Raw genomic sequence first — 27411 nt, forward strand, 5'->3', positions numbered from 1 at the left:
TTGTTTGGCGGCCACGGCGCAGGGCTGTTCTGGGAGCCACAACAATGCCATGATGTTTTGGAGACAGGAAGCCCCAAGCTGGCCGCGAATGAAGGACTTCCTGTGTTTAAAGTTGCAGGAATATCCGCCGACCAGCCCAGTTCAAATGCAAACACCCGAACTAGGGAGGACGAATGGCTAATTCAGACCAGCTGGACTCTCCAGGGCTGGAACTGAGGATAAAATGAAAGGAATTCCTAGGAGCTTGGGCCATACTTGAAGACCGGAGGGGCTGTGCCATTGTTATTAAAGGACACAATCGATATAAATCCTCTGCTTCCAACTCTGCTTGGGTGAGAAGTGAGTGGAACTAGATATTGAATAAGACTTGTCAACATCAGATGATTTTTTTTAACTGACTGAATTGGAAAGAGCAGTGCTCTTAAAAAAAACAAAAAGGCCATAGAAGGAATTATTTTGTTTGTTGAATACATTGTACCATTTATCTGCCTGCAACTATGAGGCTGCTAACCTGTGAGAAGAAAGCTGTTCTTAGAGCGTCTCTCAGAATGGTTTCAAAGTGGGACTTCCAGGCCTTTCTGGAGGGAAGTTCCAATTGGTGGTTTGAGGTTACGAACATGTAAAAGGATTTTTAACTTATGCAGAATGCATTTCGGGGGAACCCGTGAGAAACTTTTGAAAGGTTGATGGTTCATCTTGTTTGAAAAATATGGGTAAGCCACTCAGCAGGCCAGACTGTTTAAGGCAGAACCCCATCTGCCTGGGGAAAGGAGAGGAGGAGGATGGCTATATAGAGGATTGCTATGTTCCGCAGCGATCTATATATGATACAATGAGGATAAATGAACAAATTGACCAGGGGTCAAAGCTTAATCAGACTTCAAAAAGCACCGTGGAAAAGATAGAAGGAAGTACTATATCCAGCAATGGTACATTAGGAGCAGCAGCTAATGTTTTTGAATCCAGAGCACCAGAAAGCAAAAAGTTGGATGAGAGAATAATATTTGATGCACTAAAGCTAAGCAGTGATGTGCAGAAGTCAGCACCTGTGCCACCCAGAAGGCGGCCAAATGCAGAACGCAAAGACAATGTTAACAGGAGATCATGGAAGTCCTTCATGCCACCGAATTTCCCAGAATTTGCAGAAAGGATGGAAGCTTCTCTCAGTGAGGTTTCCGAAGCTGGTGCTTCAAATCCTTGCTTGCAAGAGAAGAAGGAATCCAGTTCTGCATTAACAGAAAGTTCTGGTCATTTGGACCACAGGGAACCTCAGTCAGAGTCCGTAACTCTGGAACATGTGTCCAAATCCATAGGTATTCCAGAAGGGCAGGATGTGAAAAACTTAGGTGGAGATTGCCAAGACTTCAGATTTCAGCAGCACAGTGAGATCTCTCCCCGTGAATTCCAGCCTCTAGAGTCAGAAGCTGCAGCAGCAAGTGGTAACACAGATGTAACGCAGGAACACAGATTCTCAAGTGCAACCTGGCCCAGAGCCATGAAAAGTTTGGCTAAGGGAGGCTTTGGCGAGAAGCAGCACCCCCTTCAGGACACAGGTTGCACTGTAGAAATGCCACCTCTCTCCCCTTGCCTGAGTGAAGAGCTGTTGGATCCAGAGTTGCATATTCTCATAACCCCCAGCCTGAGAGAGAAAACAGAATCTGAGCTAAAGTTTGAGGAGGATGAGCGATGGATTATGATGGAGGCTGAGGAGGAGTGGGAGGAAGAGAAACTGTCAGAGAGAGGAAAGACTTTTCTAATGGCAGATGAGGAAAAGAACAGCCTGGCAGATGTTTTCGAAGAAAGAGAGCAAGCAAACACTGTAGCAGTGGTGGAGGATGGAGCCAACTTCTCAGCTGCTGTCTTGGGGACTTTTGACCACCTAGCTCTTGGTCAGATCTGTTGTTCTGATGACCGACAGCCAGCTAAGAACCTTTTGGCGTCTGTTCTCAAGGATGCATCGCTTGATTACAGTTGTGTCCTAACAGGTGAGAGTGCTGTAGGAGAACTGAGAAACAGAACTGCTCAGGGGCTAGAGGGTCTTGTTTCAGATTTAGAATGTACTGTTGGTCCTGCCAATTCAGAGCAGCTCTCTGACACAGATTCAGTTCAGATGTTTCTTGAACTTGAAAAGGAGTGTTTATGTGAAGAAGGAGTAACTCCTTTAGTTGAGCTGGAGACTCAAGCCTCTTCTGAAGGGCTGGCCCCATCCCAGGATGCAGAAAATTCACTTGTAATTAGTCATTTTCCAGGGGCTGCCTTAGAAAAGGAGCATGTAGGCCTTTTAAATGTAAGAGCAAAGGACTCTGATCCTGGGTTGGATTGTGACTATTTTAATGCCCTGGATTCTTCCCAGGTGCCTAATACTTTGGAACTTACTGCCTACTCTGATACCGTGAGGGGCGCTTCCACTGTTAGTGAGGAGGAGGGTGAAAAAGTGCCTTTTAGCCCCGAGACTGCAGGGGAATTTAACTTTAGACACCCAGCTGATCTGGAGTCACCGGGAAAGCCAGACCCAGGAGGATTGTCCACCTCTGATCACAGGGCTTCTCATGAAGAAAATGTATCAGGCTTTGAAGCCAAGCTGGCCAAAGAAAATGGCAGTTTGTCCCAGCTGGACTGTAGTGAAGTTGAGGGGAATGCTGAGGAGTGTGTGGAGAGAGTCCCCCTCAGTTCTGTTAGCTATGAACTAATAGATGTTACCTCAGGATCTGAAGTAGAGGCGTTACCATATGATTCACATTTACTAACAGATGAGATTCATTGGGAAGGTGAGAAAGGAGCTATTAATCAAGGAAATAACTGTCTGACTTCCTTGGGAGATGTGGACCTTTGTGAATTGTTGTCCGTGGAAGGAGCTTGTGATGAGGATGGTGAAGCACAGGCACTGGGTTATGATGCCAGGCTGGAGGACCGAGCCCCAGCACATCTTCCTAATGACCTCCCAGAGTGGGTCTCCCAGGATCTCCAGAGGAAATCCCCAGAGTCAGAGATCCTGAGTCTGCACCTGCAGGTTGGAGGACTGGGACATAGCAGAGATGGAGTGGAAACTGTGAATGACATAAAGCCCAAGCTGAATGTGGCCTCATTGGAGGGAGGGGAAACAGAAATGAGAGATTCAGATTCATTGCTAAATATCCTTCTGGAGGAACAAGTTACCAAGGCTAGTAATACGGAACCAATTTTGGAGGAATGGATACCCATCCCACAGAAGCCTGACCCAGCTGCTGCAGTGCCCACTGTAGAAGAAGATGCCCTAGATGCTGCAGTGCCTGCCCCAGAGGGAACTGCTATAGTTGCTCTTACAGTGCCCTTCCCAGAGGAGGATGTACCTGTTGTTCCAGTGGCCACCATGGAGGCACATGTCCCAGCTGCTGCAGTATCAGCTACAGAGAGTGCTGCTGCCCCAGCTGTTGCAGTGCCTGCTCCTGAGGGGACTGCTTCACCTGCTTCAGTGGCCATCACAGAGGAGGATGTACTAGCTGTTACAGAATCCTCCCTGGAGTGGACTGCTCCAGCTGCTGCAGTGCCCACCCCAGAGGAGCCTGCTGCCCCAGCTGCTGCAGTGCCCACCACAGGGGAGCTTGCAGCTCCCACTACTCTGGTGCCCACCCCAGAGGAGCCAGCTGCTGCAGTGCCCACCCGAGAGGAGCCTGCAGCTCCCACTACTGTGGTGCCCACCCCAGAGGAGCCTGCCACCCCAGTTGCTGCAGTGCCCACCCCAGGGGAGTTTGCAGCCCTAGCTGCTGCAGTGTCCACCCCAGAGGAGTCTGCAGCCCCAGCTCCTGCAGCGCCTACCCCAGGGGAGTTTGCAGCCCTAGCTGCTGCAGTGTCCACCCCAGAGGAGCCTGCTGCCCCAGCTGCTGCCGTGCCCACCCCAGGGGAGTTTGCAGCCCCAGCTGCTGCAGTGTCCACCCCAGAGGAGCCTGCCACCCCCACTACTTCAGTGCCCACTCCAGGGGAGCCTGCCGCCCCCCCTGCTGCAGTGCCCACCCCAGGGGAGCCTGCCGTCCCCACTGCTGCAGTGTCCACCCCAGTGGAGCCTGCCGCCCCCACTGCTGCAGTGCCCACCCCAGGGGAGCCTGCCGCCCCCACTGCTGCAGTGCCCACCCCAGGGGAGCCTGCCGCCTCAGCTGCTGCAGTGCCCACCCCAGGGGAGCCTGCCGCCCCAGCTGCTGCAGTGCCCACCCCAGGGGAGCCTGCAGCCCCAGCTCCTGCAGTGCCCACCCCAGGGGAGCCTGCAGCCCCAGCTCCTGCAGTGCCCACCCCAGGGGAGCCTGCCGCCCCAGCTGCTGCAGTGCCCACCCCAGGGGAGCCTGCCGCCCCAGCTGCTGCAGTGCCCACCCCAGGGGAGCCTGCTGCCCCAGCTGCTGCATTGCCCACCCCAGGGGAGCCTGCTGCCTCAGCTGCTGCAGTGCCCACCCCAGGGGAACCTGCACCTCCCACTACTGTGGTGCCCACCCCAGAGGAGCCTGCCACCCCAGCTGCTGCAGTGCCCACCCCAGGGGCGTTTGCAGCCCTAGGTGCTGCAGTGTCCACCCCAGAGGGGTCTGCAGCCCCAGCTGCTGCAGTGCCCACCCCAGGGGAGTTTGCAGCCCTAGCTGCTGCAGTGTCCACCCCAGAGGAGCCTGCCGCCCCAGATGCTGCAGTGCCCACCCCAGGGGAGCCTGCTGCCCCAACTGCTGCAGTACCCACCGCAGGGGAGGCTGCCGCCCCAACTGCTGCAGTGCCCACCCCAGGGGAGCCTGCTGCCCCCACTGCTGCAGTGCCCACCCCAGGGGAGCCTGCCGCCCTGGCTGCTACAGTGCCTGCTGTGGAGGAAGTGTTCCCTGCTGGCGTACCCTTCCAGGGAGATACTACCCATACTGACTCAGTGCCTGTCTTAGAAGAAGGAAGTCCTGTTCTAGAGGAGGCTTCCCCTGCTGGAATGTGGATCAAGGAGGACCTTGATTCCCCAGCATTTGGAATGAAAGAGGTGACTGGCACAGTGCTGCATGGGAAAGTGCCTCTGGCTGCAGTTGATGGATTAAATTCAAATGAGGTAATTGTTGCTCATATTGTTGGGGAAGGATCTGGAGAGTAAAGTGAGATTTGCAAGTTCTCTGACTTGGTGGTGATTAGAAAGGGCACAGATTGTTCTTTCTTTGGTTCCCTTTGGGGTGTCTGGGCTTTTCTGGTCTTTTTTGGTCTTTTTATTGAGTTTATGGGGAAAATGTGTTTTTACCTGCTGAAAAACTTTATAATTCAGACTCTCTCATTGTTTTTAATTCAGACATAAGCAAAACCCAAAGAAAACAGGGATGTAAACAGTTCTTGGCTTACATTTTGAAAAAGATTATTAACAAGAAAGGGTGATTCTGCTTTTGAATTTTACAGTAAGCATGTTCTTTCCTAAATCAAGAGGCTGCTTATTCATTGGTGATGTCAGCAGTCAGGTAGAGGCTAGAATGTGGACTTTGGAGTGAGACCTGGAGTACTTTTTAACCACCCTGAGACAGTTAAATGTCCTGAGGCTCCAGTTTCTTCATTTGTTAAGGCAGAAGAACCCTGTGAGGGTTGTGAGGATAAAATGAGATAATCCATTCAACGCACCAAACATAGAAGATTTCAATTACTATCAATATGCTCCCCCCTTCCCCTTTTTTTCTATCTATCTATCTATCTATCTATTTATTTATTTATTTATGGCTGCGTTGCTGCTCACAGGCTTTCTCTAGTTGCGGCGAGCGGGGGCTACTCTTCATTGTGGTGCGCAGCCTTCTCATTGTGGTGGCTTCTCTTGTTGTGGAGCACGGGCTCTAGGCGCGCGGGCTTCAATAGTTGTGGCACATGGGCTCAGTAGTTGTGGCTTGTGGGCTCTAGAGCGCAGGCTCAGTAGCTGTGGTGCAGGGGCTTAGTTGCTCCACAGCATGTGGGATCTTCCCAGACCAGGGCTCGTGTCTCCTGCATTGCCAGGCGGATTCTTAGCCACTGAGCCACCAGGTAAGCCCCCGCCTTTCCCTTTCAAATAGATATGTTGGTTAGTTGAAAGAATTCACTAAGGCGGGTTGGAGGAAAGCCATATATAGATGTGTGAATAACAGTTTTTTAATACAAATGTGTGTTTTTAAAAACCTAATAAGGCACAATAATATTTATGAAAAAGAGGCATTTTAGTCATCTTGTCAAACTTTGTATCCTGAAGCAGTCACTTTTCCTTTCCTGGACCTCTTGTTTCTTAATCCATAAAATAAGAATTGGGCTGATGTCCTCCTGGGTCTCTCTTAGCTCCAGGATTTTGAGATTCCTGATGTTAGAAAACAGAATGTGTTGTGAACCCTCTTCCCAGGTTTCCTATCCTTGAGCATTCTTAGTCAAAGGATTTTGAGAGTGGCAGCTTTCTACAGCTCACTGTCCTGTCGTCATTTGGTCGCTGGTAAGCAGTGAAGGAGTTAGAAGTTTAGTCAAATACAGTCAGGGGTTACTGAGTGAGGAGGTGGTTTTGATTTTACACCATCCCCGGGACCCAGAACAGTGCCTTCTTCGTAGTATGCCTTCCCTATTGCGAGTGGATGAATATTAATCTCCTGAATATCCATGGATGCTGCAAGAAACATGGGTTCACCCCATTGCAGAACCTTTCAGGGCAGCCTTAGCTAGAGGACCAATTAAACATGCAGCTGCCAGCAATGAAAAATCATCTTGATTGTAGGCTATAAGCCGTCACCTGTGCCACAGATCCTCCTGCAGAGCTGAGTGGTGGTAGTGTCACCTGGGCTTCGCCAATTATTTTGTAATTAGGCATCCCATCAAATTAGAATGCATCACCTTTCAGATTGAGGGATTTGATTCAGTTTTCTGAGTTTTACTGAATTTGGGATTGACACTAAGATCCCAGCAACCTATCCAAAGTCACCAGCATTCTTGATTATACAGAATATTTCTAGTATAAAGCCTACAGCAGTAATCAATGAAATATAGGGATTACCTTACAAAGAGCCAGTCAAATCTGCATAAAGGAAGAATATTCAGAGAAATCCTTAATATCAGTCTCTGGGATCTCTGTTTCCCCATCTACGAAATGAGTAGGTGGGGCTAGGTAATCTCTAAGGATCCTTCCAGCTACAGGAGGTTGTCATTTTATGAAATATTACCTGATATAAATGACAGGAGAAGGAAATAGTAGCCCAGCTGCAAAATCTGTGATTTAAAATGAACTGCTTTAGATCCTCTGCACATGTATGTACAAATGTCCACATGTATACATGGTTAAAATAGATATAAGCTTTCAATTGCAATCACAAGAAGGTTTGATAGAGGAAACAGAAGGCCAGAACTTGCTTGCTATTTCTTTTTCTTTTTTTTTTTTTAAGATGTTGGGGGTAGGAGTTTATTAATTAATTTATTTATTTTTGCTGTGTTGGGTCTTCGTTTCTGTGCGAGGGCTTTCTCTAGTTGTGGCAAGCAGGGGCCACTCTTCATCACGGTGCGTGGGCCTCTCACTATCTCGGCCTCTCTTGTTGCGGAGCACAGGCTCCAGACGCGCAGGCTCAGTAGTTGTGGCTCACGGGCCTAGTTGCTCTGCGGCATGTGGGTTCCTCCCAGACCAAGGTTTGAACCCGTGTCCGCAGGCAGATTCTCAACCACTGCACCACCAGGGAAGCCCCGCTTGCTATTTCTGTAGTGGGATCCTAGGCCCACTAAGAACAATATGTGGTTATTTAAGTGCTCTCCTCATGTATAGACTTCCTTAGTCTTATTTCCAGTCATTGGTTCAATGGAAGAAAAAAACCTTTTGTATAAAACAGTGGTTCTATAAAATTAAAATTTGCCAAGAAAGTCTTTTTAAGCAAAAAATTGGGGAGCCCCGCAACTTCAGGTCAGTGTTTGAATACTCAGCTGACCAGCAGAACTTTTATGGATTTGTTTGCTTTCTCTAACACCGTTTCTATGCAAAGATTCATTCATTTACTGGATAAATATTTATTGTGTAGCTACCCTGAGCCAGGCACTGGGGCTTCTGCAGTGAATAGCATCGGCATGGTCCCTGCCCTTGTGGAACTTATACTGTAGTAGGGGAGGCAGACATTAAGCAAAAATGACACAAATACATGGTTACAAATGTGGCAAATGCTTTGAATAAAAAATAAAGGTTATGATGAGAAACAATAAGGGTATTTAACTTCAATTGTGGTGTCAGGGAAGGAATTTTAAAACTAAAACCTGAAGGATAAGTTACTTAGTTACTCAGAGAGTCAGAGGGAAGAGCATTCCAGACAAAGGAAATGGTAGCTGGGAAGAGCTTGGCATGTTAGAACTAGAAGAAAGCCAAGTGGCTTGACCACAGTGAGCAAGGTCTCCGGAAGAGTGCCTTGCAGTAAACCTGGAGAGTTAGGAAGGGGCCAGATGATGCAGGGGCTGAGAAAGAAGTCCTCAAAAGGATTTCTACCTTAAGAGCCGTAAGAAGCTATTGAAAGATTTTAAGTAGGGGAGTGAAATGATTTCATTTACGTTTTTTAAAAGATGACTCTCAGCTTAAAGATAGAGAAAACTGGTTCACACTGACAGTAACATTCTCAACATTATCCAGGGTTTATAAATCTCAGATTTCTTTTGTCTTGTATTTGTTAGTTCGTATTATGATTATTCACATGGAATACAGAAAACACAGAATGGTTCGCAACTTAAAAAAAAAATCACACTGGCAACTGTGTTTAGAGTGGATTGCAGTGGATCAAGGACAGAGTAAAGAAGCCTGCTACATTACTGCAATTGTCCAGGTGGCTTGGACTAGAGAGGTGTCAGTGGATTTGAAGACAATTGGATGGATCTAAGATACAGTTTGGAGGCAGAATCAATAAGACCTGATAATGGCTTTCATATTGGGAGGGAGTGAGGGGGAGTTATCAAGGATGGCTTCTAGTTCTGGTTTGCACAACTGAGTGGATGGGTGTTGGAGGGTGGAGGGAACAAAAAGTACTCATTAAACCGAGAAGGCATCTTGAGACCAAAAAAGGAGGCAGGTAGCTCCATATAATCAATGGATCAGTTTATTACAGGGTAACTTACTGTCAGGGTGGGATCAGACAGACAACAACTCGAAGCATTCGCAGCTGCACTCTGCACCGCCCAGGGGGCCACTGGGACAATTCTACAGTTAACCTAGGGTCTGGGGTTTATGGGGTGGGGGCAGCAGGTGCTTGGAAAAAGGACGTGCATTCCTAAGTCAAGATTTATGAATGGGTACTAGTCTCATGGGCGCCAGGAATATATGTCAGCGAAGGTTTTCATCATTGTTTGGGGACTAACGGAGCATAGGGGCTACTGGGTCCTGATGATTATTAAACAATATCTATTATCTACAAAGCCCGTGACAACAGAGAAGTGATTTACTGTACGGTACAGTCCTGGGTTGGGCCAGCAAAAGGACGGGAGAAACTCTAAGGGCCCAAAATGGCGTCAGTTATGCTCACAGCCATACAATGGGGGCAGTAGTAAATTGCTTAGGGAAGAACAGATTTGGGGGAGAGGAAATTAGCAGGTTCAATTTTGGAATGGTTAAGTTCAAGATGCCTGTGATTCATTTGTATGGCAATATTAAGCAAGTAGTTGGATACCCAGATTTGAAATTCAGAAGATATATATAAATTTTAGTGATGAGCATTTATCATGGTAAGTATTTAAAGCCATAGGAATGGATAGAATTGCCTAGAGGAGACTGTGGAATGAGAAGAGGGCTCAGGACTGACATGCTACTCTTATCCCTACCCCCAAAGGCTAACATTTGGAGATCTAGAAGAGGAAGAGGGCAAAGGACCTCAAAAAAGGATCAGTCAGGATGAAAACTGGGAGACTGTGGTGTTACCAAAGATAAAAGCATTTGAAGAAGTTCTTTGGGAAGTTTTCTGTTTTATGTCCCTGTTGCATCTTACAGCCTTGCAATAATTTTTACTAGTGTTCTGCTCTGGGAAATGTCTGCCAGCACTGGTTAGTTAATAACATGGCACAGTCCCATTGAAGTAGTTAGGAGTAGGAATTTAATGTATCTTAAAAGCACTGGTTTTGCACAACAGCTTTATTTGGGAGTTGAGAGAAAAGGAGCAAGTGTTTTCAAATTTACTTTCTTTAACCTTCTGTTCACTGGTGTTCAATATAAATATTTAAACTACTTAAGTATCTAGAGGCACTTTCATATATTTTTTAACTTCTGGGGAAAAAAATGAGACAAATACCCATTCCCTGTCAACTTAATCCATAGAGTAGGCATGGGAAATGAAGTAACCTCTAATGCTTCTATGTGAAATGTTCACGAACAAAGTAAATCCAACTTTTAAGAAAAGAATTCACTCTGTTATATGAAAGAGATTGTTAAGCTGTTTAAATTTTATTTTTGCTTTTCTGTGTCATTTACATTGATAGCCCATAGAGCTTCTTGCCAGGAGAGGAGGTATTCTCTGTGTTGCCCAATACATTAGGCCCTAGCCACACGTGGCTGTTGACCCGCTGAAATGTGGCTAGTGTGGTTGAGGAACTGAATTTCTAGTTAAAGAGCCACAAGTAGCTGTTGGCTACCGTATTGGCACAACAGAGAAAAAAATAAATGTCAGTCATAGCATGAGACAGGATTTAATTACTGAGTGAAAGGGGGCTCTTCAGTGTGGACTTGACATCTTCTCTCTGTACCTTAGGCATTTCTGCTTTCTTTGCCTTTCCAACCCCTGCCCCACAGCCATTTTGTTGCACTCAAGCAGCTTAAGCCATGGGAGTTGTTTTTCCCCCCTCTGCTCTGATTTTTCTGCAGTGAAAACATCTTTAACACAAAATACAATCATAGTACTTGCTTTCTCTGGAAACCATGCTGTCAGAGTAACAGTCATTTTTAGCTGAACTGCCTTGTAGTGTTGCCTAACAAAATATGGTGTAATCGGATTATAGTGTAAAATGAAGCCCACTGGTGAGTACCCATATAACCTTCCTTTTTCAATGTTCCCTGGAGCCTTTCCTCCCTGGTGACTCACTTGTTCAGCCACAGACCACTCTTGCTAGAATCAGTTTCCTAATCCTAGTGTGATCTGTGGTCTCACATAGGCCAAAATTAGTCTTACCCAAACTTATAATTTTCTTTCACATTTATTTTTGTCCTCTTCGATTTTCTGTCATTCTTTGGCTTTAATTGGCTCACCTGTCTCACTGAAACTGAAGGAACTTTTTTTTTTTTTAAAGATTTCTTTTTTTAATTAATTAATTAATTAATTAATTAATTAATTTATGGCTGTGCTGGCTCTTCGTTTCTGCACGAGGGCTTTCCCCAGTTGCGGCAAGCGGGGGCCACTCCTCATCGCAGTGCGCAGGCCTCTGACTATCGCGGCCTTTCTTGTTGCGGAGCACAGGCTCCAGACGCGCAGGCTCAGTAATTGTGGCCCACGGGGCCAGCCGCTCCGCGGCATGTGGGATCCTCCCAGGCCAGGGCTCGAACCCGTGTCCCCCTCATTGGCAGGCAGACTCCCAACCACTGTGCCACCAGGGAAGCCCTGAAGGAACTTTTTATGGAAGAGAAAAGAATGGAAATAGATCTAGACTAGTGGAAATATGGCTCATTTTATCCTCTGATAATTGAGAGAAATCTGATCTTAGGGACAAATATTTATCTCATTCTTTTCCTTAATACCATTAGAGTGGCAAAAATACTGTTCTCTTGTGACTCTTTGTTTCCTTTTAGGAAGTTCCAAGTAATAATGGACCTTGACTGCATTAGAAAGAAACATTCACATTGCTTGTTACACTTGTTCATATTGTTTTAAAATTCCATTGTTTCATGGTGAACATGGATATATAGTATCATTATTTTTTAAATGTTTTATGTATACCTGCGCCTTACTCAGAGTAGGTGTCTGAAGTTGTTAAGGACATCTCCCAGTATTACTGGCCCATTTCCCTTTGTAATCAGAGGAATACTATTTCAAGATTATTGGCCATGTGTGGTCTATGGCCTTGGAACAGAATGGAGTTAAATAGCCACAGGGGGATTAAGCTATGAGGTTGGTGTTCTTCACACCATTAATATGTTTTGGCTAATTGAGTTATTAGTCCAAGTCAGAGAAGAGCATTGCATGTATCAGCGGTCAATTAAAGCTATTCCCCAAGGTATTTTTAATCTTAAATACTAGTCAGTCTTCCCTTTTAGGACTGATATGCATCACACTTTCATGATATCTTGAGGCTGGTGCTGGTTTTATTCTCTATAGCTTTTTGCATTAAAAATTAAGAAGATTAAAAAACAAACAAACCATGAGTCATTGGGTTAAATGCCTAAGTAGTGCTGTAACTCTCAGTAATTACTTGTCCGTAAGAGAATGTGTGTATTGAAATATGAAACCACATGTTTCCTTGATACTTTCCCGTACAAATGGCTTGTTTTCTCTTGTTATTCCTGGCCCTCCCTTGTTAAGTCATAAATCTCCCAAGAATAACCAGTCACTGTGTGGTGTAGAGGATCTCATTGCCTTTAGATTAAATCTTCTTTGGCTTACAATTATCTAGATGTTTCAGAAAGAGCAGGTGGATCCTCTTCAGATGAAACTACAGCAGGTGAATGGACTCGGCCAGGGCTTGATCCAGAGTGCCGGAAAAAACTGTGATGTGCAGGGTTTGGAACATGACATGGAAGAGATCAACGCTCGGTGGAACACATTGAATAAAAAGGTGAGTATGCTGGGAATGGAGGGCAGAGAAAAGAGACATTGCAATCTCTGGTTTCCCTGGCACCTGAATGCAAATAAAAATTTGCAGTTCCAATCTGTAGTTACAAAAAGGGGTGAGTAGTCATTTAAAAGCTCTCTCCTTTCTCGTAATGAACCTCCATGTCTGTGATACAGGTTGCACAAAGAATCGCACAACTCCAGGAGGCTTTGTTGCATTGTGGGAAGTTCCAAGATGCCTTGGAGCCGTTGCTCAGCTGGTTGGCAGACACTGAGGAGCTCATAGCCAATCAGAAACCCCCATCTGCTGAGTATAAAGTGGTGAAAGCACAGATCCAAGAACAGAAGGTAAGTGAGAATGTTGGGGCAGTGAACTGTAACAGCCGTAGGGAATGACAGACAGCACATTTGCTTATGGTTTCAGGAGCATATTCAGGAGTTTTAGTAGAATCCTAACCTACCTTGTGTGATCCAGAAAAGAAAGATGGAAATTGATTTTCATCATCTTACTTTATAATCTCCTAGATTACCATGACATGTATTGAACTGAACAATTTTGCTTGTTCACTTACCCTATTTCAGTGTTTCAGTCACCACTTTATCTTAAGAGGTTTTTAGTGTTTTTTGGGTCAGCAGTATTTAAATAATGTGTATCATGTATAAGGTTCTATCTATATATGTATATATTTTTGGTTTAATTTCCATTTCAGTGCCTTTTTCTTCTGGTTCAAACTAAGTTCCCTATCAGTCACATAATGATAGTCACTGCTCCATTTAAAACCCTAAGTGTATGAAAAGTTTATATGGGTGGTAGGAATTATATCTCATGTTTTTGCCTCAGGATGAAAAAAAAAAAACTTCATTGTTCAATTAAACTTAGGGCTCAGTGGGGTGAGGTTTTGCATTTTGTTTGTTTTCCTTGTTTCAGATTTTAAAGTGACCCCATGTTATCACTTTTCATTCCCTTTAAACATGTACATCAGTTGCTCCAGCGGCTCCTAGATGATCGAAAGGCCACAGTAGACATGCTTCAAGCAGAAGGAGGCAGAATAGCCCAGGCAGCTGAGCGGGCTGATAGAGAGAAGATCACTGGGCAGTTGGAGAGTCTTGAAAGTAGATGGACAGGACTACTCAGCAAGGCAGCAGCCAGGTAAAGCCACTGGGGTTTTGAGGAATATAGGTCAGAGGCAGTTTCTGACTTGTATCACTGAGGTGCTCTAAAAGCCCCTGGATGATTCATACAGTGCTTTGGTAGGTGTTTAACGGCTTTTATCTTGAAGAGAGATAAGTTTTTAGAGGTGATCCTCATAACCAGAGTAACTCAGGAAATGAGCCTAAGCTACTCCATAAATTTCTGAGACCTGGAAGACTCATTGCTTTTTGGTGGTGTTCTGTTGCAATATAATCTTGGTTCCAAACAGCAGACGCAGACTCCTACAATCCAGCCAAGTTATTTTCTGAGTTTTGGAAACAAGATTTTTTCCATTCATATTTATAAATAATGTTTTCGATACTTGGAGTTGAAATTTATCATGTTCTTTTCCGTTAGCTTATCCTAATATTAGATGTTCTTAAATCTAGGAGCTAGTCTGTGGTTCTGTTAAATGAGCATTCAAGAGATGCATGGACTTTCTTCACTAAATGGCCACAAGACAGGCAGTATACTTTTCTCCTCCAAGGAAGTGCTTTCTCTTTCCATAGCTATAAGTTAGCCCAGTGTCACTTGAGCTTAATAAGTCACACCATGTCTTTACTTTTAGCTTATACTGTTCTCAGTTTTAAAAATAAATGATAAGTGGGCCTCCCTGGTGGCGCAGTGGTTGAGAGTCCGCCTGCCGATGCAGGGGATACGGGTTCGTGCCCCGGTCTGGGAGGATCCCATATACCGCGGAGCGGCTGGGCCCGTGAGCCATGGCTGCTGAGCCTGTGCATCCGGAGCCTGTGCTCCGCAACGGGAGAGGCCACAACAGTGAGAGGCCCGCGTACCACAAAAAAAAAAAAAATAAAAAAAAATAAATGATAAGTAATCAGAAATCAGTATGAGAGTTGTAGAGCTGATCATGTATTATCTAGGTAGCCACGGGCCGTCTTCAGATATAACCCCCTCTTCAGTCTCTTTACTTCTACCCATCCATGGCTTGCTTATTTCTTATCTGAGCTACAAAGTATTTGCTTGCTCCACGTTAGTGGGAGAAACAAATGAAAGAATTCAACTTATTTTCATTTCCAAATTGCACCACTTTTCTTCTGTCTCTCCATCCATTTCCACTAATAGCACCATTAACCTTCCAGTTTCCTAGGCTTAAAACCTCAACCTCATTTTTTACCCTTTTTTTCCCGCCTGCTTTGTGTCCCATATCTATCAGGATGCTAAATTCTGTCCATTTCACTTCTACAGTGTCTTTCCTCTCCGTCCATTTCTCTAATTCCCACTCGCCTCAGTTCATGACTTACAAACTCTCACTTGGGCTAGTTCCCATGAGGTAGCCTCCTGATCATCACTCCACTGCTGCTTACCCTCAGGCCTTCCCCTCTTTGCACGCTCAGAGACATTTAATGACTCCCTGTTGCCTATAAAATAAAGTCTCTTTAATCCAACATTCAAAGCCCTCTACTGTTTGGCCCTAACCTACCTTTTTTTTTTTTTTTCGGTTACACGGGCTTCTCACTGTTGTGGCCTCTCCTGTTGCGGAGCACAGGCTCCGGACACACAGGCTTAGCGGCCATGGCTCACGGGCCCAACCGCTCTGCAGCATGTGGGATCCTCCCGGACCGGGGCACGAACCCATGTCCCCTGCATCAGCAGGAGGACTCTCAACCACTGCGCCACCAGGGAAGCCCCCTAACCTACCTTTCTTAGTTTCCACTATTCTCATTCCTTGGGGGCGCAGTAAACCGTATTCGGTTCTTCAGTATCTTCTGTCAGTGCCCTAATTCTGTCTTTGCTGATGGTGTTGCATCTTCCATGAAATGCTTCTGTTCATCTCCCCTGCTTTTATGAAGGTTTTCTTTATTCCCCAAGCATAGAACAATTTCACTTTCCTCTTAACTGCTGTAACTCATCATCTGTACCTTGTATTATGGTCATTATTTTATGTACTTACCTCCTAGGTCCTTAAGCTCACTAAAGTCATGGTTTGTTCCTAATGTATCTTTTTATGACTCTTTCCTTCTGCCCTACTTGCTTCCATCCTAGTCTAACACAGTTTCTGAGCCAATATTTTAAAGAAATACCAAGAGCAGCGTCATTTGTTGTAGACATTCTAAAGACTTTTGTTTAGATTCTTTAATATTGGATTTTTGATGCCTCTAAATTATTTTAGCTCTTCTCTTTGCTACCCCAAATCCTATTACATTGATTCCTTCAAACTTTCAGATTCCAAAATCAGAGGTGAGTAAGAAAGACATAGAAATTAGGGGCTATTTTTTTAAGAATGAAATTTTTTAAATTTAGAATTTAAAAAAGAATAGGTACATGAATATGTATAGCTGAATCACTTTGTTGTACACCTGAAACTAACACAACATTGTTACTCAACTATACTCCAATATAAAATATAATATTTTATTCTTTTTTAAAAAAAAGAATAAAATCTATAAGCAGGTCATTAATCAATTAAAATAACCCACCAAGCAATATTTTAAAAATGAAATTTTTGATTAATAATATTTAAGATTATATGTTTTAGTTGTATTATTAATTCAAGATGTATTTTGCAAGTGGACATAAACTAAGAAAGGAAATTCTATACTTTATATTGACATTTAAAAATAGCATCTAGAAAAAAAAAAAATATATATATATATATATATATATATATATATTTTTTTTTTTTTTGGTACGCTGGCCTCTCACTGTTGTGGTCCCTCCCGTTGCGGAGCACAGGCCCCGGACGCGCAGGCCCAGCAGCCATGGCTCAAGGGCCCAGCCGCTCCGCGGCATGTGGGATCCTCCCGGACTGGGGCACGAACCCACGTCCCCTGCATTGGCAGGTGGACTCTCAACCACTGCGCCACCAGGGAAGCCCTATATTTTTCTTTATACTCGAGCATAATTAAATTTCCAGATAATTAAGATGGCAGATCTTTATATTAAATCATTTCTTATTAAGATAAGTTTGTCCAGAGTAGGTGTTCAGTGAAGGTTTTCTGAAATAAAAGTCACATGCTTCCAGGGCCTTTTCAGATGACATAGCACCGAGTCTGTTTTTAATGCTCCAGCGTCATCGTCATGGCCTTTGATTGTTAATCTGTGTGCTCATGCAGTTCTGCGGTGGTTTTTCTGTATGTTGCTTATTAGGCTGCCTCCAGCATTCAGGCTTCCTCTCTCCTTTTGTAATTTGCTGAGTTTAATCTACAGGGTATTTGAAATCCAAGCTAAGTGTGGATGTTACATTAAATAAGATTTAAGATTCCAGATTTAAGATTCCAGTTATAAAGTCCATAGATCTTTTGGCTGCTGTTGGCCTTGGCAAATTCAGCTAGTTTGAGGTCATTTTTTGCCTTGAATCAGAATTCAGAGTTATGCTCTGGGGCTTGAAATTACTAGAAGCCTGACTGGATTGGGGGAGATAGGAAGGGGGGTTCTCATTCATAGCTTGGTCTGCCTTTGCTCTTCAAATGCTCTCTCTTCTCTTCACTCACAAGTGAAGGTAGCAGTGATGGGGAAAGAGAAATGAAAACTGATGATTTTTTTTTACTCCTTTAAACTTTATTTTGGTCACATTTACAGAGGATGCACATGCCACATCCAACAGGAGAAAGAGTAGTAGAAGGTCTGATTATAATCCTCATTGTACTATTGCTACCCAGTGGGCAACCTGGAAAGATCTTCCTTTAAGCCTTCAGGGTTGGTTTTCTCTTTTGTAATAGTGGGATAATTCTGCCTACCTTACAAGGGCATGACAAAATCAAAATAAGGTACTGCTTATGAAAGCCTTTAAAACAGCAAAGTGCTGTTTATGTGTGTTCTGTTTACTATTGATATTTCAAATGTGCCTCATTAAGATTGGTCTTTTACTGAATATAGTACTATTATCAGTCTTAATGTGACTTTTTGCCTGAGCAGCTTGTTCTATATATTTGTGTAGGCAAAAACAGCTGGAAGATATCCTGGTTCTGGCCAAACAATTCCATGAGACAGCTGAGCCTATTTCTGACTTCTTATCTGTCACAGAGAAAAAGCTCGCTAACTCAGAACCTGTTGGCACTCAGACTGCCAAAATACAGCAGCAGATTGTTCGGCACAAGGTAGGAAGTAGTTATGATAAATGAAAACACAGAATTGGAACCAGAAATCCTAGAAAACTGCCTGCAGCATTCTATAAGATGTGTTTTGTGAGGGTTTTTTAATAAGTTTAATTTAAAATATGGTCCAGTGATTAATTGGACTAGTCACATTCTTGAAGTAAAAATAGAAATGGACTAATAGGCTGCTATCAGGAAAAACATCTTTTGTTCTCTGTCTTTATGTTATTTTTGCCCTTCAGTAGGTGAACTTTTATATTATTATTTATTATATCATTTGTGATTCATTGTTTCATGTCTACTTCTCATTTATTTTGTTTCTGTTATTCATTTTTTCCATCTGGATTTCCAGGCTCTGGAGGAAGAAATAGAAAGCCATGCAACAGATGTGCACCAGGCAGTCAAACTTGGGCAGTCCCTCTCCTCCCTGACATGTTCTGCAGAGCAGGGTGTACTGTCTGAAAAGCTAGACTCATTGCAGGCCCGATTCAGTGAGATTCAAGACCGGTGCTGTCGGAAAGCAGCCCTGCTTGAACAAGCACTGTCTAACGCTAGGCTGTTCGGGGAGGATGAGGTGGAGGTGCTCAACTGGCTGGCTGAGGTTGAGGACAAGCTCAGTTCAGTGTTCGTAAAGGATTACAGACAGGATGTCCTGCAGAAGCAGCATGCCGACCACCTGGTATTCGTGTTTTCCATTCTTACTGATTATGTTACTAAGTTATTTTGTAATTTTGATTCACGTTTCTCTTCATTTCTCTCTTTTTTTTTAAATTCCAAACATTTCAACTTTATTTTATTCACAAGTGCATAGTTACAGACTGGACTAATCTATTTTTTGATGACTTACATGGAAATACTTGTACTTAACAGACTGAATCAATAATTCTAGAAAATGATCCAGAATGTAATCGGGCCATCTCAATTCCAACTCATGTTTTACATCATTAAGGAATGTATCATTCAGTTTCCACTTGAGCAGTTATGTGAAAGAGAATGTTCTGTAACAAAACCAGATTACCTAAATAGTAGTGCCTAGGGTTTTTTAATGTTTCTAGAATTTATATCCTCAAATTCCAGGGATTCTGTGTCATCTGAGTAGAAACAACAATTTGCCCCTTTTTGTTTCCGTTTTTGTGACATTTCCTTGGGGATGGTAAAAATCAGCAAAGCAGGTTTTTGGTTTTAATAATCTTAGATTTTTCTGCTTCGTTGACTTCAGATATTGAGAGTTTTTAACCAGGATCCTGATTTAAGTCAGCCCGTTCTTGCTGACTTTCTTCTGTTGAACTTTCCACCTTATTCTTTATTTTGGACATAGTAGACATTTTTGCTGAATTCTACTTCTACCTTTCTTGGGTTCACGTTTGGTACCAATAGATTAGTAAAGTGGATTTAGTCCTAAATCTCTTCTCATCAAAGGAAACTTTGCCTATAAGTAACTGATTTCATTGTTTTGAGTAAAGAAGGGGGTCACCAAAGAGAAAATGAAGGAATCAAATATCTCATGTTTAAACTGGTATTCATCTCTTTACTTTAAATTTGGTCTCTTAAAGGGCTCACATTTGTTTCCCTTTGTTGTGCCATAGTTTTAGGATTAATGGTATTCTTTCCTTTCAGGCTTTAAATGAAGAAATTGTTAATAGAAAGAAGAATGTAGATCAAGCTATTAAAAACGGCCAGGCTCTTCTAAAACAAACCACAGGTACTTTGAAAAGTGGATCTCTTAGCACCTCTATGGTCCCACAGACAATTACATCAGCACCCTGCAGTAGCTACTTCTCTTTGCAGATAGGAGGAGCTTAGCACTCACTGATTGTATTACCATGTGCTCCCAGATGACTGGCAGCTTGGGTTCCTATTTCCTGCTCAATCTTTTGAAAACTAAAACACTGTGTTGTCTCAGATCTGGATATATGAAGGCTCCCTCCCCCTGCCCTCCAATACGGTGAATGCCAGCATTTACTGAAAGGTGCTGGGAATGTGTAGGAACACCTGCAGTCAAACTCAGATCTTAAATCTCAGGAGTCACTTCTTCTATTGATTGAAGGTGTATTTTCCACCTCCCTTAGTGTGGGATGCTAGGTGAAATCACTGCCATAGGGAGAGAGCATCTATAAAAGTTGAGCTCTGATTTGAAGAAAGGGAGGTTAAGAGGGCTCCCTCATATCCTATTAAGTGTGAATAATTGTGTGCTGTCTCCCACAGGTGAAGAGGTATTGCTTATCCAAGAGAAACTGGATGGCATAAAGACTCGCTATGCAGACATCACACTCACTAGCTCCAAGGCCCTCAGAACCTTAGAGCAAGCTCGGCAGCTGGCCGCCAAGTTCCAGTCCACGTATGAGGAACTGACCTCATGGCTGAGGGGGGTGGAGGAGGAGCTGGCAGCCAGTGGAGGACAGTCTCCCACAGGGGAGCAAATACCCCAGTTTCAGCAAAGGCAGAAGGTGAGCTGTCATTTCACACTGTAAAGGGAAAAAAATTTTCCTCTTAGAATCCTTCAGTTCAAATTCTTGTGTTTAATACCAACTATCTATACCTTAAATGTAAACCAGAAATTTCTGCCTGCCTCGTTTTTTGTTTATTCTTGGAAAATAAAATTTGATATACAGACCTATATAAGAGCACTTGTTATGGTCTGAAGAGGAAAAAAGATTGACTCTCAAAACCCTAGGAAGGGCTTCCCTGGTGGTGCAGTGGTTAAGAATCTCCACCTGCCAATGCAGGGGACACAGGTTCAAGCCCTGGTCTAAGAAGATCCCACATGCCGTGGAGCAGCTAAGCCCACAACTACTGAGCCTGCGAGCCACAACTACTGAAGCTCGTGCACCTAGAGCCCGTGCTCTGCAACAAGAGAAGCCACCGCAATGAGAAGCCCGCACACCACAACAAAGAGTAGCCCCTGCTCGCTGCAACTGGAGAAAGCCTGCGCACAGCAGTGAAGACCCAACGCAGCCAAAAATAAATAAATAAAATTAATTTTTTAAAAAATTGTTAAAAAAAAAAAAAACCCGTAAGAAGCTTGCTTTATATGCAGCATTTTAGAATTTACTGTCATAGTTCATTCTCTAAAAGAGTACTTCATGGTTATGTTTGATTCTCCTGCAGGATCTAGTGCAGTTCTAGATGTGTAGAAATACTGTGTAGGTACTTGTTGAGGTAAATATTTATGATTAAAGCATTATTTATCATTTCTACTGAAGTAAGGAGAAAAAAAGCAAAAAGCACCATTCATGTTACCCAGAGACAGTCTGGCTCGAGAAGTCTTGCAGACAGTTCTAAGCCGCTAAGCCTAAAGTCAGGCTGTGGAGTGACTGAAAAATCTGAGACAAGAAAAAAAATAAAACAAATAAGTGAAGGAAGGAGGTCAGAGCCCTGCTGGGATGTGTGGTAGAGAGAGCACTTTCCACCCAGCACAGCTGCTAATGTGCTTAATTTAGCAAGGGATGGCCTGAAAACTTTTTTCCCTCTTTAGGAGCTAAAGAAGGAGGTCATGGAGCACAGGCTGGTGTTGGACACAGTGAATGAGGTGAGCCGTGCTCTCTTAGAGCTGGTGCCCTGGAGAGCCAGAGAAGGGCTGGATAAACTTGTGTCTGATGCCAATGAGCAGTACAAGCTGGTCAGTGACACTGTTGGACAAAGGGTGGATGAAATTGACGCTGCTATTCAGAGATCACAACAGGTAATCTTTATAAACACCTCTGCATTAATATTTTAGGCAGCGTGAAGTACAAAACTATGACCCACATAAATACGGGCTCAGGAATAGGAATAAATGAGATAGAGCTAAATCTGATGCAATGGATTATTTCAGTGGTGGGAACTGATTAGGTAAAGGTATGTGAGGATGGATCTAGGTTTGACCAAAAATACTTGACCCCTTTGAGCAGAAAAGAACTTGGAGAAGAGAGTGTGTGAGCCCTTTCCTTGCTACTGCCCTGCTAAGAGGCAGATGGTGATGGGGGTAGTTAATATCTAGATCCAAAAGGTCCAAGTGCATCACAATCTTAGTTTGACATAATCAGCTGTTTTAGCATTAGATGGAAAAGGGGACAGAACCAAGAACTATAATTACTGTCAAATATGCTAACCAAAATAGCAGAACCATCCAAAATAGAACCCTTCCAAGTAAACACAGGTGTCATATTTCCCTCAATCCTTTTTCCTTCCTACTTTCTGGGAAAAGTTATTTGCTTTTCTTTGTAGCTGGATATGCACCTATTAATGTGCCATGGTGCAAAAAATAAATTAATATAACATGACTCCTTGAGTTCATAGTGATAAGCAAATGCTTTCTGAACCACAGAGAAGTTTGCTCTGATGCCCAGTGCATTCCTGTTGTGTCTTAATTAATATCCCTCATCTTGGACAGATATTTCAGTATGAAATTTATCACGCTTGGGAGCTCACTTTCCTTTAAATATTAGTGTAATTTGGCACCGTTGATGAGGAAGAGAGAAAAGATAGAGGGACCTCATTAAACATTGGTCACATAGAACATGTTCTTAGGTTTTGTATTTGTTGATGTCATTGCATTCCATTTAAAGGTTTGGTGTTCTTCTGGGGTCGTAGGGTTCTTCAGCTGAGCAAGTACTTCAAGTTAACTTGACTCAGCCGTCTGCCGCCATGTTAGTTTGTATTTAAACACATGACTACTACTGTTTAGAGCATGGGTAAGAAAGAGGATTGGCAGAAAAAGCACAGCCTCATAAAAGTACTCTCATTAGAAAGTGTATTTCTTTTGAAGAGTCTTGGTTTCCATGATTGTTCCTAGCCGTAGAACCACTAACTGGGTTCTGTAACGTCTTTCTAAAGAAGTTGAAATAGGATCAACTCATATTTGTTGAAGTATAATCAACGCTAAATTGTCTGCATCTTGATTTGTGATTTTATGAAATTCTCACCAATTTTGGCTTTACTTTGTGAGATGTAAACTGTATTACTGAAAATCTAGGCCTTTCTATGTTGAATAAATTAGAATTCTCAGAAGGAGGACGTTGGCTGTAATATGTCCATTTTTCTTCAATATGTCTGTTAGTATGAGCAAGCTGCTGATGCAGAGCTAGCTTGGGTTGCTGAAACAAAACGGAAACTGATGGCGCTGGGTCCAATCCGCCTGGAACAGGACCAGACCACAGCTCAGCTGCAGGTACAGAAGGTAAGTGACGTATTCACTGTGTCCTGAGCTAGAAGAATCATCAGTCGCTTAAGAGTGACTAGCAGAGAGTTTCTGACTATCCCAAGTAAAGTAGAATGAGTCAGTGTCATGATGGTGGATAGAGACTAATTATATAAATATTTGGTTAGGATGAGGAAGAGATTTTTTGCTTTATGAAAAGGGTAGAAATAGGCCCATTAATCCAGGAAAGAGTAGTTAGCAATTTTCTTCCTGGTTTTCAGGAGGGCAGATATTCTTGTAAGCTGCTAAAAGATAAGCATTGAAGATGTGAAGATAGGCAAAGTGTCAAACTTTATAAGAACAGTCTTTGATGTGGCTTTTTTAAAGCAAAGAATTTTTCATAGGGTATGTCTGACTTTTCACCAATACAGGCTCGGGCTTCTTATATTTCTTGACTTAACAATAGTTTACTTTTCAAAGGCTTTCTCCATTGACATCATTCGACACAAAGATTCCATGGATGAACTATTCAGTCATCGTGGTGAAATCTTCGGCACATGTGGGGAGGAGCAAAAAGCTATATTACAGGTAAACTACATTTATTTATTCACCATATTGTTCTTATCTTGATCATGGTGAATTAGAAGTACAATTGTGAAATGATAGTTTAAGATGGTTTTTTTTTCCCTCTATTACTGGTAGTGATACTTAAGTCCAGCTGGATGTTCTGGGGCATTCAGACTCCTAACTCTGTGTTCACAGATGTCTAAACAGCCGTACTGTATAATGTGAAATACACTGCAAATCCATCTTCTTTATAACAGAGGAATTGCTACTCATCCTCAGTCCATAATGAGTTATCTTTGAGTTACCTTTCCAGGTAGATAGATTTTTCAGAACCGTGTGCAGATATTAATTCCTGCTTCAGGTCCTTCTAAAAAATCATTACCCATTTCTAAAAGAATTGACCAACAGAGTCCATTTCTACACCAGTTTTGTTTTTTATAAAGGGTATGGGTAACCACTGTTTCCTCAGAAGTCTTCATAAACTGAGCTGCTCATCCTAAACATATAAAGCATAAATGCCAGGTTGGTGGAGACTTTTATCAGAGGGAAAAAGACAAATGAAACTTGATGAGCAAATACCCATCTTAGCCCCTGAGAGATTCAGTCAAACTGGCCTATTACAATAATGCTGTATCTAAAGTTGTAAAAGGTATTCACTAAAAGGTTGATTTTGGTGTGTTGTGCTTGTGCTATTTTACTGTTTGTGAAACTACTTTAATATTTCAAAAATTATAAAATTATGTATATGTATGATAGAAAAATTCAGTGGAGTATAAAGAAAATAAAAATCACTTGTAATCTTACTAGATTAATCCATATTTTTTAGCATTTTAGTGTGTATTCCTTTAAACTTTTTAGTGTATATATATATATATATACACCTATATATACTTAACATTTTTACTTTAAAGAAGGGTTCATCATAATAATGCTTACTTTTTTTTGTTGTTCACAGGAAAAGACAGAGTCTCTAACACAACAATACGAAGCCATTAGTCTGCTCAATTCAGAGCGTTACGCCCGCCTAGAACGGGCACAGGTCTTGGTGAACCAGTTTTGGGAAACATATGAGGAGCTCAGCCCCTGGATTGAGGAAACTCGGACACTAATAGCACAGTTACCTCCTCCGGCTATTGATCATGAGCAGCTCAGGCAGCAACAAGAGGAAATGAGGGTAAGGAGCATGCTGGGTTTTATTTAATCACAGAACTGAAAATGGGCTCTATAATTTATTCAAAAACAGCCTATTTATTGGTACCTACTGAGTATAAGTAAATGTTATGAAATTAATTCTTAACCAGTTAGAATTTTTTTGCACAGTAAAAATACATATCTGAATTATTTCCTTTGTCCTTTAATATGAATCATTTAAAGAATAAGATTATGGAGGTGTCAGAAACCTGGGTATAACAGAAGTAAACAAAGCACCACGTAAAAATCAAGGGAGTTTAAAATCTTCCCAGTGACAGTGGGGTGTTATTAGACTTGGTTGTGGTTGGGTGGCCCTTTCCTTGTGGTTAGGCCGTAGCTGGAGTGAGAGCCTTCACTCAGGAATGTCAGAAAGCATTTGCTGCCTAGAGTTGAGATGAAAGGGAAATTTGTAGACACTTCAACTGATGCTGTTACCATTAAAGATAGTTTTTTTAATGTTTATTTTATTTGTGGTGTATGACTCGTGTTGATTGCTATCTCTGTATTCCTGTAAGAGGAAGGATGTAAACTGGAAGTAGCCAGCAGTAAAGTCAAGGAGCGATTGGATTACCAGAAATGTTGCTGTTTGTAGCTGGTCCTGCTTAGTGTCTCCCAGTCTGGGCAGGGAGACAGACATTAAATCATGCAAACTACAGTAGGGTACAGAGAAGTATTTACAAGTACAGAAGACAGTGGAATACATTTGTATTGGAGGGTGAGAGTGAGAGAGGATTTCTGGGAAGCTTCCTGGGTGGTGGAACATGTGAACTGGCTTTTGAAACTGAAGAGAATTAGAGTCAGAGCCTAAGACTTAGATTTTTTTTCCCTCCATAAACGGTGAGATGTTGGGACTTGCTGGGTTTTAGTAACTCAGTTTGTTCATTTGGTATGAGCTCTGATCAAAGTATTTCAACAAAAACTGGTATAAGAAGGCTCATTTTATTTTAATCCATATTTCTTTGCATAGCAACTAAGGGAATCCATTGCTGAACACAAACCTCATATTGATAAGCTGCTAAAGATAGGCCCTCAACTAAAGGAGTTAAACCCTGAAGAGGGGGAAATGGTGCAAGAAAAATACCAGAAAGCAGAAAATGCGTATGCCCAAATTAAAGAGGAGGTGCGCCAGCGGGCCCTGGCTCTGGATGAGGCTATTTCCCAGTCAGCTCAGGTATGTGTGTGTCTTAAACTCTTATAACCTTCAACTGTCCTTTAGTCTAAGCAAGAGGCTCTGTATCAGTATGCCCCTATGCTCAGGAATGTCCAGACTAGTATGCTGGTGATACATTATCAAGAGACTGGGAGCCTTTGCCTGTCTGCATTTTTATTCCAGGGAGCATTGGTTATACTGACAATTATAAGAAGGGTGAAATGCTTCTTGGCTGGTATATATTGCCTGTTGATGGTTTCCTTGAAAATTTTATATTGTGATAATCCTTTAGCAGGGATGATTTTGGGTAAATTCATCTTGAAGCAACAAATGCCTCAAGAAGTCAAATTCCTATTGGGCCTGTTGCTTTCAAGATTTAGACAGCACATTTGTTTTCCTATTCACGAGGCCACCAGCTAGCTCCTAGTTCAGAGAAAGATGCTTGACTAGGGAGAAGGTAGAGTCAAGGAGAAACAAACCACCAGCAGTGGAGTTTAAAGCATGTAACTACATACTTTCCAACTAATATATTACTGTTATGTCTGGATAATTTATTCCTATGTTTGGTCAATATTCTTGGTTAATATTTGTACTTACTCAAGTTTTTCCCCCCCACCTTCCGTCCCATCTCTCACTCACATTGTGGAATGTGTTACTTTGTGTTGTTGCTGCCTGCTCCTGTCTTCCCCACATCGTCACATTTCATTGTTGTGTTGACCGCGCCCACCATTACAGATTACAGAGGTAAGGTACCCACCCCCTTGGGATTAGGGTGTTTTTATGAAGCTGAGAATTGAGAGGATTATTTATAAGGAAATTTCCCTTAACTTTAGTGGAATAAATTTTATTAATGCAGTTTATTATGCCAGTTTCATTTGGGGCAGAACCTAGAAGTGAGGGAGTGATGGGAAGGGATTTGTTTGTTTACCATGTTATTTCCTATAGGACATTTAACAGTCGGCAAGCGTAATTCTAATGAATGAATCCAGAGTTGGCTTTAGGGGGCAGACTTGTCTGTTTTGCTCCCTTTTGTCCCCTCTCTGCTTCATATTACAAATTAAGATTTTACAATTATAGATATGTTGTTCAGAGTACCAGAAAAGTGGAAAGGGCAGTAGTTCTCTCTGAATAAGGTTAGATTTTGCCTTCCCTAATTATCTTTCATCATGCAGACATTTTAGTTTCTTACTATTACACTGGTGGGTTGTCAAATTGCATGCCATGATACTTCTAAACTCCAAGTCATGTAGCATATTGGGTTCCCCATCCATTTATACAGTTGGTGCAGGGCATCTAACTTCTTGGTCTACTCTGTTGCATGCAACTGTCATCTGAGATGTTGACACACTGACTCTCACTGGTTTCATAGTCTTGTCCCTTTTTCATCACGTTAGTTGGAATAGGGGAAGTATTGTGGCAGCATTAAGGATTTGAGTTGATTTTTCGTATAGTAAGTAATAGCT

At 42.7% G+C, this 27411-nt stretch overlaps 1 protein-coding gene across 3 annotated transcripts in view; it reads left to right on the forward strand.

Annotated features, from left to right (window-relative positions):
* MACF1 (microtubule actin crosslinking factor 1) overlaps positions 1-27411 on the forward strand; it is a gene marked incomplete at its 5' end in the record, with an annotated part of 343134 nt that overhangs the window by 276386 nt on the left and 39337 nt on the right. Inside the window, 12 exons of one of the 3 annotated variants that reach the window (XM_079698745.1) lie at positions 12517-12678; positions 12852-13022; positions 13658-13824; positions 17765-17924; positions 18274-18600; positions 19539-19623; positions 20127-20368; positions 21397-21603; positions 22960-23079; positions 23521-23628; positions 24563-24781; positions 25766-25969. In XM_079698745.1, the coding sequence (XP_079554871.1) occupies positions 12517-12678; positions 12852-13022; positions 13658-13824; positions 17765-17924; positions 18274-18600; positions 19539-19623; positions 20127-20368; positions 21397-21603; positions 22960-23079; positions 23521-23628; positions 24563-24781; positions 25766-25969 (2172 nt within the window). Of the gene's footprint in view, positions 1-709; positions 5039-12516; positions 12679-12851; positions 13023-13657; positions 13825-17764; positions 17925-18273; positions 18601-19538; positions 19624-20126; positions 20369-21396; positions 21604-22959; positions 23080-23520; positions 23629-24562; positions 24782-25765; positions 25970-27411 lie in introns of those variants that run through there. The other 2 variants (XM_079698747.1, XM_079698746.1) reach the window with 2 other exon arrangements.

Source organism: Hyperoodon ampullatus, assembly GCF_949752795.1.
Source record: "Hyperoodon ampullatus genome assembly, chromosome: 2".
Lineage (NCBI taxonomy): Eukaryota > Metazoa > Chordata > Mammalia > Artiodactyla > Ziphiidae > Hyperoodon > Hyperoodon ampullatus.